Source organism: Castanea sativa, chromosome 12 (assembly GCF_040712315.1).
Source record: "Castanea sativa cultivar Marrone di Chiusa Pesio chromosome 12, ASM4071231v1".
Taxonomy (NCBI): domain Eukaryota; kingdom Viridiplantae; phylum Streptophyta; class Magnoliopsida; order Fagales; family Fagaceae; genus Castanea; species Castanea sativa.
Genome location: NC_134024.1, coordinates 39,737,964 through 39,750,581, shown reverse-complemented (window position 1 = coordinate 39,750,581; position 12,618 = coordinate 39,737,964). Strand labels below are relative to the sequence as shown.

The 12,618-nt window shown below is 32.7% G+C and overlaps 1 protein-coding gene across 1 annotated transcript; it reads left to right on the top strand.

The window, feature by feature from the left end:
* The first annotated feature begins 4,999 nt into the window (after positions 1 to 4,999).
* On the top strand, positions 5,000 to 6,540 carry LOC142621273 (putative glutathione S-transferase). The gene is made up of 2 exons (XM_075794589.1): positions 5,000 to 5,415; positions 5,849 to 6,540. The coding sequence occupies exons 1-2, from the start codon at positions 5,107 to 5,109 to the stop codon at positions 6,206 to 6,208; spliced, it is 669 nt and encodes a 222-aa protein (XP_075650704.1). The 5' UTR covers positions 5,000 to 5,106; the 3' UTR covers positions 6,209 to 6,540.
* The last annotated feature ends 6,078 nt before the right edge of the window (positions 6,541 to 12,618 follow it).

The following is a 12,618-nucleotide window of genomic DNA, read 5'->3' as shown; positions in this document are numbered from 1 at the left end:
ATATATACTTATATTAAAATATTAAAAATAAACACTTAGTAGTATATAAAAAATATAAATAAAATTATATATTTAATAATTAATTAATATTTGTATCCCGCTATTTCATAACCTAATTTTTCAAGAATTGTTTTATTGTATTTTGTATCAGTACCATATATTTGTACCTATGCTTTTTAGTCTGAAACCATGAAACACTTTCCTTTCTCTAATTACCAATTCCAATAATAAAACTTAGAGTAATAAAGACCCGTAAAAAAAATCCACTATTTCAAGAAATTTGAATCAACTATTAGCAATTGTATGCCATGGGCGGGGATCAACTTTCCCTTACCACTATATAAAGGTACGACAATCCACCAAAAAGAAAAAGAAAAAAAAATCAATCACCATACCAAAAAACTAACAAGCTTCAATCTCCTCAAAGAGCAACCCACAAATCAAGATATCCCATCCTCCATTGAAAGCTAAAGAATCAAATTGACAACATGTTGATTTGTATGGCTTATGTAGTGAAATTTATTGTCTTACTAACATCGCTCAAATAAATTAGTTATATTAAAAAGTAAAAATAATAGATGTTAAATAAAAAAAAATATAATAATAATAATAATAATAATAATAATAATAATAATAATAATAATAATACATCAACTAAATTGATGGTTAATAAAATGAATATTATTAAGAAATGTAAAAATATAAAAAGGCTTATTTAAAGATTTCGCCTTAACTTTTAAATTGTATTGAGTCAATCCTCACCATTGCTAACAGTTAGCAAACAGTAAGTGAGTCAAATTTAACTTACCCATTGTCTATTTGCCCTAAACATGTTTGGATGGTCCATACATTGGATTTTTTACTTGTTTTAATTATAAGCCTTCATAAACTATTCACAATTTCACAAACACCACAATTACAATCATGCATGTACAAATCATTGCTAACAGTTAGCAAACCGTAAGTGAGTCAAATTTAACTTACCCATTGTCTGTTTGCCTTAAACATGTTTGGATGGTCCATACATTGGATTTTTTACTTGTTTTATAAGCCTTCATAAACTATTCACAATTTCACAAACACCACAATTACAATCATGCATGTACAAATCAATCATGAGTTCTCACGTCTCACTAGTACCCCTTATATTATTCTAATTCAAACCCATGAACCTCTTATTTGAATGTTCCATATATGGGTCATGGACTGGGCATAATCCGACCCAATTACTAACAGTTCCTTTCATTTATTTATTTCCTTTTGGGAATCAAATTTTTTTAAAAAGTAATTTAATTTGATTGATTTGAGACCAATGCTTGCCAAACTATAATTATTAGAGTTTAATTAGACCAATTCAAATCAATCATGTCTACTTTCGGTGATCTCGCCTTTAACAAAAGTGAGGATTGTCCAAACATACCTTGTGATTATACGAAGCAATGGATTTTGAACAAAAATTGATTATTAACTAGTGTCATGCTCATCTCTTTCTTCTTGTTTTAAGCATTTCAAAAAGTACTCAAGATAGATTTTTTTTTTTTCTTCTTCTTCTTTAGTGAAAGTGTATCAATTTAAAGTAGATATAGATCTCCAATAATCTTTCATGGCCATGACCCCCATGCAGCCGAAAAGGGATGCATTTCTTAGCAGTTTCAGTAAAATTAAGAGGTGCACATGCACCTTGCACATCAATGCAATTATTAAAGGTGTGAAACATGCAGGCAATGTGATGAACGTGCCCAAAAGTTAGTGTTATCACCTTGTGGTTAAGGTTTAAAGGAAAGTAATTATTATTATTATTATTTTTTGATACAAGATAGAATTTCTACTCTAACTTAATCTAAGTGTATATGTGTGTGAAACTCCTTCCTGGAGACTTGAACTTCAGCCCTTACTCCTCATACCTCCACAAACATTTATACTTGTAGAGTGATCACCGCATCAAAGAGAAGCGTTGGTTAAAGGAAAGTAATTATTACAATTAGGAGATTAAAATCTCATAATTGAGCAGAAAATGAGGTAGCTCCGTAGCTATATATAGCTAGATTTTTATTTGTTACACCAACAATCAATCAGAACCACCTTCGTACCCCTCAGCCGACAATCTCTTTGTCATGTGATTTTTGCGGTCGGCTCTATGAGGAAGTTGAAAACTTGTTAGTGGAAGTCCTTGTCAGGGTCACGTATCATGTATATATTCAATGCTTGCTTTGAAACGTGCCTCTCTCTCTCTCTCCTTCTCTCTCCCATATTTTGCAGATATTTGCACCCTTCGTTTCCTCTACTAGAGCCTAGAAGTGTCGCACGTTGCTTAATTAAAATTAAAAAATAAGATAAAAAATATTAATTAATTGACAATAACAAAGATAAATAAACAATAATATAATTATAATGTACTCGTCAACCGTATAATTTGATTGCTCAAAATAAATTAAAGTAAAAGTGTTAGAAGTATAGTAATGTATATTAATAAAAAAGTATATTGCCTTACTTCCTTGATTGCTTTTTTAAAAATATGTAGAATTCCAATTTCTTTCTCTAGTCCTGTTATCATTTAATATTTGAGTTTATAGCAAAAGACCAGAGTTTGAATCTATAAAAAGTCAAGTGATTGAAAAAAAAAAAAAAAAACTTAATGAAAGGATGGAGGCAATAAGAATTTAGTGTTTGCTTGCGTAGTACATCTCTGGCCACGTTTTGTGATTTTTTTTTTTCCAGCTGAGTGCTTCTTGCACTGTTTATGGGCCATGAACCGTGCATTTAGACATGTGAACAATGCACATAAACAGTAACTTTTTTATTATTTTTATTTTTATTTTTTTTCAATTTTCAGCAAAATAAGTTGTATCCAAACAGATCCTTAGTGTTGCAAGTTTTTTTTTTTTTTTTTTTTTAAGTTTAAAATATGGAATCCGTTATTTTTGAATTATAGTACAGTGAAAATGATTGAACTTAAAAATCAGTAATGATATAAGAAAATTTAATTTCAATGTTTTTTATTTGGAAGTTAGAATTTATTCATTAGTGGGCACAGTATTTATCAAGTCCCCAAGCCTCACACTCATGGTTTTCTCTCCACATGCCTGGTTATGTGGCAAAACTAAAACTTTCAAAACAAACTTCTGCTATTACAATTAAAGGGAAACATTATCCTACTTTGACGCAACCCGTTATGGACCCACAGTCACAATGTGTAAAATCAACCCACTATCCAGGTCCTTTGATTTTTTATCTCATGCTGAAATTATTATCTTATGAAACAGGTTTATATAGTAACAAACTTTAAGAGAAAATGTGGAAAAATTAATTAATTATTAAGCTAACTAAAAAAGATTACATTACAAGAGCTCAGTTCTTTATATACTAAATGATAGAAATACAAACTATTGTCCGATCCACAGTTTGCAAAGGATCTGAGATTACAGGAATTTATTTTAAAGGGTGACTTCCTTCTTGTTTATTGTGCTCTTGTTGGACGATCTCCTCCATCAACTATGGTGGCTCCTGTTGTGTATGGGAATATTCTTGACTCCTGTCATGAGGTTCGCAATGTAAGGTTTTCTCATGCGCAACGTAAAGGGAATAAACCTGCTCATCTTTTAGTTAAACATGCTCTTGTTATTGTTGATTTTTTTTTTTTTTTTTTAAGGTTTGGATGGAAAAGAATCCTTATTTCTTGGAATAAGCTTTTCATCAAGATGCAATGTTTTTTTATTAATTAACTAACCTCTAAGCATGTGTTTATGCGTGTGTTCAGAGATTTTTCTATTTTTTTGGTAAATGATTAATAATTTGTATTCATTATAATTTGAGATTTCTATATTTTTCAATCATAAAAATACCTAGGGGTGTGATGAGTATTATGGTTTTTGGATGAAATAGTAATTTCATCACACCTTTTAGATTTGGACATATTTTCCACAACTAAATAAACAACGAAATCCAACAATAATACCCACAATTTTAAGTTATGAATTCATAATTTAGTCCGGCACCAATAATTAGCCGCCGTTACCTGGAGCTCTTATAATAATCTAAAATGATTTGAAATAAGATGATATGAATGTATTGTGTAAGATGATATGAAGGCCATATAGACTATTTCAATTTCAAAAGCCCTTAGAATTTGAGTGGTGGCAATAAACAAGCTGAAATTTGTCAGAGTATTGAATTAATGTTTAAACTCATCTCAACAACAAAAGTAAAATGTCCAAGCACATTTTGGCAAGTTTGAGCTCCATATCAAGCTCAAACTCGGGTTTAATATCATGCTCTTAAACTCAAAATCCAATACAAGTATATCATTAAGTTCATATTAAGCATATTATTATTTTTTAAAAAAAGTTTTTTTTTTTGAGAAAAAAACACACACACAAAAGAGAGGAAAAGAAATTCTAACACAAAAGCACACCATAAAATTTACTTAAATGCCATGGTAATTTTTAAGGAAAGATGGGACAAGTTATACTACACATAACACACATTCTTAAGTAATGCGGGGCAATTGCCCTTTTTTTTTTTTAGAAACAAACACACACACACAAGAGAGAGGAAAAATGATTCCAACACAAAGGCGTGTACCAACTCCACTCAAAAACCATAATAACTTTTAAGCAAGGGAGATGCCAAAAAAATTGGGTAAAATGCACTTAGACTCTCTGAATTTTTATGTCGGTGTGAGATCCATGTACTTTTTTTTCACCAATTTTAGTACATAAAATGAAACTTTGATATTGTAGTAAAGTTAAGGAGATTTGAACCCAATTTTCCTAATAAAGAAGCTCATGTTACACCTTAAGCCTCTTTGATCACCGATTAAAGTTAATTCACTTATATTCTCTCTCCACGGCTCCACCTCCTAGTCCAATTTTGGGGCGTTAGAAAGATGATGATAATAATAATCATAATAATAATAATAATTGTCAACCTCCATGGCCCACATTATCAACCTCCATTAGCCAATAATGGCCTATAAAGACTTGTCCAAATTGTCTTCTATAATTGTCCAAATTGTATATGTTTGTAGCTGAAGCAGGGGAATCAATTTGACTATCCAAGGTTTATATGAACTCACTGGGGTAGGAAGAAAATTAAGAAAATCTAAGTATGGAAGAAGTAAAGCTACTAGGAGCCTTGTCAAGTCCATATGCTCATCGAGTTATATGGGCACTGAAACTCAAGGGTATCAAATATGAATATGTAGAAGAGGATATATACAACAAGAGTGATATGCTTTTGAAGTACAACCCTGTCCATAAGAAGGTTCCTGTGCTTGTTCATGGGGGGAAACCCATAGCAGAATCCATTGTCATTCTCGAGTACATTGAAGAGACTTGGCCACACAACCCTTTGCTTCCAGATGATCCTCATGAGAGAGCTGTGGCTCGGTTCTGGGTAAAGTTTGGAGAGGATAAGGTAATTATGCGTCAACTAATTGATTATTATGTTTTTTCTTACATTGCATAAAATCACACCTACAACTTTGTTCTCCTTTATTGTTGTTTTTTTTATTAGTTTCCTTTGTTGTTATTACTTTTCTTTTATACATGCATGTGAAAGTTTTAAAAGTATTTTCTTTGTAAATGTCATTTAACTAAAGTTAATTCGTCAATTTCATAATAATTGTTAGACATCAATTAATTTTTGGTATATGTGAACTACAAACTCAAATTCCTTGTTGTATGACAAAAAACTTTCTAGTTGAGTTAACCGAAACCTAAGTAGATTTGATTAATCTAACTATAATGAACTGCACACACAAACAAGCTTTAAACATTTTTATCTAGACTCGGATAATATACAAGATGGAGATTTTACCCACTCTAACGGGATACTTTGCGTGATTTAGAACAACAACTTGGTTGGCTTCTTTGTAACTAGCGGAGAACAACAAATGAAAGCAACAAAAGAAGTGAAAGAAATTCTGGGAATCCTAGAAGAGCATGGTCTTGGGGACAAGAAGTTTTTTGGTGGCAATAACATAGGATTGGCTGACTTAGCCTTTGGATGGATAGCTTGCTTGCTGGAAACCATGGAGGAAGCAGCTGGGGTCAAAGTGTTGGAGGCTGATAGCTTCCCTCGCTTACAGGAATGGATCAAAAACTTCAATGAAATTCCAGCCATTAAAGAGAGCCTTCACGATCGCAATGAGTTGTTGACACATTTCAAGAGGCGAAGAGAATACTTTGTCTCCTCAGCAGCATCATAAACATGTTAAACACTACCTAGCATCAGCTTGGTTTGCAATTCAACAGCTTGTGTGCCCTCTCGTTCTCTGAATCCAGTTCTCAAAATATGTTGTTCTAAAAAAAAAGTTAGTGTGTCTGAGTGCAAAAAAACATGGCAGTGTGACTGGTAATTTATTAGATGTATAATGCTACAAGTAGAGGTTTGCAAATATTGAGTGTTTTTTCCCCTATATTTTAAAATGGTCAAGTTTTGAGACCATCCCAGATAAATAGAAGTCACAAATAAATTGATGTTTACTGTTTGTGTGTGCGTGTGTTTTGGAAGAATGAAATTGTGGGGTGTTTTAGCTAATTGATGTTTTCCAATTTGCAAGTCATAAATTTCCTCCCTCTTTCCTTCATAAAAATAAAAACTAAAAGCATATCTCACCTTGGTGTCTTCCAGTACTGGTTCCAAGTTTGCTAGTACATCTACGCAGCAGAAATTATCTCAGGATGCCATTGCTTCAAAATTTACCTCCAAAAAGAAACTTGCAATAGTGAATAACCCAATGTACTGAAATCTTTCTCCCCCCAAATAAAAAAGTGCAGAGTAATCTGTTCCTGGACAGTAAATCACATGAATTTTTACTATTAACTCAATTTTTGCAAGGTTTCAGACCACTATTGATACCCCTTAACACAACTAATTATTAATTATTCATACATCTTTAATAAAGATATAGACATAAGGGAGCCAAGAGCTTTGTAGCTCAAAGACATGGCAAAATGGGCAAAAATTTGCTGACCCAACCCGAACCCGCCATTTTGACTCAGCCCAAACCAGAATTTTTTGGCCCAAATAAAAAAGGGCCAACCTGCAGTCCGCCTTTTTTTTTTCAGGCCAAGCCAACCCGGCTAACCCATGACCCGGCCCATTTTTTAAAACTTTTTTTTTTCTTGAAAAATATGTAGACTACATGCCAAGGTGGTAGGTGCATAAACATAAAAGTACAAAGCATTGCACTGACATTACCTAGCCATTTGGTAGCCACCAGTGGTAGTGACCGCGCCTCCATCTATTAAAAAAAAAATTAAATGAAAAAAAAAATACAAAAGGCAAAAGCATCTACAACTACACGTCTACACTACTAAATGTCTAACTCTAAGTTAAATACTAAGTAGTAGAGTTAAATATCATGACTAAGTTACTAACACTAAATCTAACTAGAACAAAACTGAACTAAAGTAAAAGAAAAGTCCAAAAGTACAAACTATTAGTGAACTTTGAATATGAAGTGTGTAAACTTAAAATATATACTTTTTGTGCTCCTTAGAATCTATCTCTCTATCTCAAATTGTAAATTTGTAATTATAAGCATTTTGGCTATGAATTATTAATTTTTGTTATCATGAATATAAAGAATTTTAGTCATGCACAAAACTATTAGAATTGGAAGGATATGGAAAGTTTTATATTTTTAATATGTTTGTTTTTTCCCCTTCAAAGGTTTAATAGTAATGCCAATAATCTAATAATAGTAGGTATCCACTTAACGGAAAAAAAAAAAAAAAAAAAAACAAAGAGTATCATGTGCAGTTTGTTTCCTTGATTGATTTGATTCATTCTCTCTAAAAAATTGGCATTTATTTGTTTTTTTTTTAGTTTTTATTTTTTTCATGTGAAAATACGGGTTAGCTTGACCCGCCCTCAACATGATTGTCTCGACCCATTGTTGAACCCGCCCCGTTTTGGCTCGCAACCCAATTGACCCGACCAGAACATTTGTCATGTTTGCTCAATTAGCACCTCCTAGTGTTTCCAAATGAGACATTCAAAATTCAAATTCCCCCACCTTCAATTATCAATGTATCCACACAAAAACAGTATTAGGGAATTCATAAGAAGCTTAACATTTTTATGACCCAATTTATTTCTCACATTTGGACTCTCTGAGCAGTTATTTCCTAATTTAATTTCTTAGTACTTTCCCAAAACATTGAATGTAACTTAAAAACCAAATAAAAAAATCATAAAGTCTTTGATGGTTGAATAAGAGCTATTAGTAGGAATCGATTTGAGGTTCAATCTCCGCCTATACTAAAAATCAATTGGTATGTTCGTCTGATAATAAAGAACTATCATCAGGAGCGGACATCATAAGTTGAAACTTTCTAAAAAAAAATTATAAAGCAACCAAAAAAAGAGGAGGGGGATTATAACAAAGCTTACATTCAAATATAATACAGTTTCCAGCACACCTACAGTTACCCTCAACGTTTTTTTTTTTGACTGAAAAGTTAGAATTTACCCTCAACGTTTTAGATATGCTAGAATTGAGAATGAATTCTCGATATATTGATGCATAGAATATTGTACAAGATGAGTCCTTTATATAGTGATACACCAATGACACAATATTGTACGTAAGTACAGTGACAGACACTAATAGCCCTACTCAACTTCAAGATGAAAGATGAGAGACGAACTTAAATTTAGAAACTGGATTACGAAAGCATCCAGAGGATGCAATTTGATAAAGATGTCTACAAGTTGATCTTGAGAGGCAACAAAGATTGGCCAAAAGGAACAATGAAGGAGGTGATGCCGAGCAAGATTGAAATCGATTTTGATATGCTTGGTCCATTGGCGAAAGACATAATTACAAGCCATCTGAATATATGAACTTGGTAAAGCTTGCAGCAAAGAAATTTTTTGAGTTGGAACCCGAAAATCCTGGAAAATATGTGGTCTTGTCTAATGCTTATGCCACTTCTGGGTTTTGGTAAAATGCTGCTGAGGTCAGGGCTGTGATGTGGGAATTGGGGATCATAAAGGAGCATGGTTATAGCAGAATAGAGGTTCAAAATGGGTCCCAATTTTTCTTCAAGGGTGACATATCTCATAAACAATCTAAGAAGCTATATGAGCTGATCAGAGAAATGACTTGTATTTTAAAGGATGCAGGTTATGTTCCTGATCTTAATTGACAACTAACTCATGTCATGGAAAATGATTCATTTCCTGTGAATATCTCTCTGTTGTGAAGCAGGGCTGTTTGAGAGATTAAGAGTTGTATGCCTAAAACCTTGGTACTTTCTTTAAATTTTGTAGAATCTGGAAGGTCCACTAATGGGTGAGGCTCAATAGATATCAGTTACATATCAAATATTGTCTCATTAGGCATCCGGATCATTTAAGTATTTCATTCTTCAAGAATTTAAACAATTTTTAATCTGTACCAAAGAAAATTGTTTAGTTTCAGTTTATTAATTCCGAGTACAGCAACGATAGAGCCATTCCAACTGTCGAAGCATATAGGTCGACCTATTCTGTGTCCTGACTCCTGCTAATGCCGAAAATTGCATTTTGAATAATGCATATTGATGCTTACATATGTATCTATGTGTTCGGTCTGTTCAGGTTTTTTGATGATGTGTAAAGGTCAAAAGTTGTTGAATTCACAGGCAATCTAGATCAATGACAAGTGTATGAAAATTTACTTGTATGATATGATATATGAGAAGACAACCCAAAATTTCAGGATTAAGGCTTGGATGTTGTTGTTGTATGATATGATATATAATGGATGATAAATGTGTAAAATTTTGCATGATACTATATGATATATGAGAATCCAACCCCAAAAATTTTGGAATTAAGGCTTGATTGTTGTTGTTTAGTGTGACATATGAGAAATGTAGCTGTTTATTCCTGGCATTTCTTGCTCCTCCGCTTTCCTTAAGTTCCCAAACTAGATATAAATCATATAAAAAGAACCTCAAAACTGAAACAGAAGCTTATCAAATTTTGTCTCATTTATGCAAGATGTGTAATCACTCCTTTCCTCCCCAGTTCTCATCCTTCTGGAAATTACATGGCCCCCCTCTCTTAATCCTCTTTGTCCGTATACACATCTAAAGTTGTTTTCTGCAAGATCCTTATCACTCTAAACCCATTATTTTTCTCAAGCTATTTTGCATGTCATAAAACTTTTAATTCTCAATTTCATTTCTTTCAATTTATTACAAGTAATGGATATTGACGTAATAACATTTTATAGTGCCTAGTAAAGTCTGTAAAGCATATTATGTCTGACTAAGTTTTTATTTGCCTCTAAATTTAGATCTATTCTAATGTGCTGCAACATTTAAGCTGAAAATATTGCATCAGGACCCAAACCCTAAACCTAAGATCCCTTTCCTCTCCCATTATTTTCTTGTAGACCCTAGGACCCTATATAGATATTGGATAGTTTTTGAGTATTAGAAAGAGATCAGTTTTCTATTTGGATTTCTTCCATTTGTTCTCTAAAGCTTTTGATTTTAAATAGTTTGCAACTTTGGGAGCTTGTAATTTCTTATCACCATAGTTTATATTGTTCATTCTAGAGATACTTCAACTATGTGAACCATCTTACTTCACGGGTATTTGAACAACAAAATCACCAAAACTTCTATTGGAAAAAAATTTCTGTGCTTTATGCAAATACAAGGCAGAAAATATTCAAAAACTTGATTTTACTGAACAATGTTTAACTGTTTTTGGAATTATTCTTATGATGCTTTGTTTCTTTTTTACTTCTTGTGATGCTTTGTTTCTTTTTTACATCTCTGTTATGCAGAAGAGTGGCAATAATAAAATCAGATAAGGATACAAAATATGAATTAGATTCAATAGTGACACATGATGGGGTGTGTTAAGTATTAGTATTGACACACCATATTGAATGTGCTAGTATGAATGCAAAGAAGCAAAAGTATAAAGTATAGAACACAATAACACACAAGGGTTACGTGGTTCGGTCTAACGGCTTACATCCACAGAAAAAACCCTAAAGGGCTACATTAATAATGTATTAGAGTGTAGTATAAATTTTATGTTATAATGAACCATAACATGTGTATATATAATAGACTAAACCCTAGACAAATATACTTCTAGTACAAGTAGGAGACTTGGCTTGCACATAAAATAGAATTAGGCTTGGGTCTATACTAATAGGCTAATATATATCTGTAACAGGGCGAAATCGCCATGCTTGGCCTTACCTAATTTGTCATCATTCAGACTAAGGTTTGGTCTTGATGCATATGATTAGGTATTTCAAAGACACAATTTGTGATACATGTATTACAAACAGTTATCCTTTCTTGTGTAAAAATATAGAACTATTTTCTTTTGTGCTCTCTCTCTCTCTCTCTGCGTGTGTGTATTGTTTGAAATAAAGTTATTGTTTTTTGGTAAATGTGCACTGTCTAGTAATGAATAAGTGGTTTGTGTGTCTGAGAAATATCTCAATTTGAATTGAGCATAGTTTTCTTGCTTTTTTTGTCAGATTATTGCATTTAACTTTCATTAGTTTTTTATGTACACTAGGGGTGATACTTAGTTTTGACCTGTATTTAGTGATAGTTAGATGTGATTGGTATTGATGAAGCTCAATTCTTTGGGGACCTTTATGATTTCTATCGTGAAGCTGCTGATCATGATGGCAAAAGAGTAATAGTTGCTAGACTAGATGGTAATTATTTTAGTTATTTGAATAGGCCACCAATTATATTTAGCTATTTTTATACTCGTGATTTTACCTAATTATAATCTATCACCATCCATATAAAGGCTTTTAGGTCATTACCTATTTTTTTGGATTGAGAGTTTTAGCTTATAACTTTTTTTATGAGAAACAATTAGCTTATAACTTAAAAAGCTTTTTTGCAATTAAATGGCATCATATCATATTACATTGCTTGGAAATTCTAACAAGAAAGCAGCACTATGGTTGCTTGGATTGTGTGTCAACAGCACTATGTCAGCAGACGAGTAGTCAAGGAAGCTGCAAAGACTGTCCTGGAATCTCAAAACACTCCGTGTGTCTCTTATGCAAAGTTCAGGGGCTGTTTGGATTTTGTGTTTCTATCACCCATAACTCTGTTTCCATCACTCATAACTTAAAATACGTGAAACCCACTCCAAGAAAGCTTGTTTGGCTATGTTTCTAGTTTTTGTTTCCATCACTCAATTCTCAGATTTTTGTTCAATCACTCAATTCTCTGATTTTTGAGTGATGAGTTATGGAAACTGAAAACACATTATAGGTGTTTTTAGCTTTCAAAACTCAGTTTTCAATGGCATTTTCGTAATTAAACACACATGTATGGGACCCACAATCAGTGCCTTGTCAAGTCCTGCTCTCCTTTTCATGATCCCCACCAACAACTTTTTCCTTCACACCAAAAACCCACCCCACAAAAACTCTTCTCCATTCCCAAATCCAAGCATACCTTTTTACACTTCAACCCCTTTGCCTAACCATGCCGACCGAGCCCTCACCTCATCCAACCAGCGGCAGCCACCTCTTCAGTTTGTTTGTTCTTTTTCTTTTTTCTTTTCTTCTTCCTTATTGTTTTTCTCATCTTAGTTTATTCTTGTTCTTCTCCAAATCAAGAC

Excerpts from the sequence above, each read along its gene's own strand:
- LOC142621273 (XM_075794589.1), top strand. The coding sequence starts at position 5,107 with ATGGAAGAAGTAAAGCTACTAGGAGCCTTGTCAAGTCCATATGCTCAT. Across the intron at positions 5,416-5,848 it reads TAAAGTTTGGAGAGGATAAG|AACAACAACTTGGTTGGCTT; the intron begins GTAATTATGCGT and ends TGCGTGATTTAG.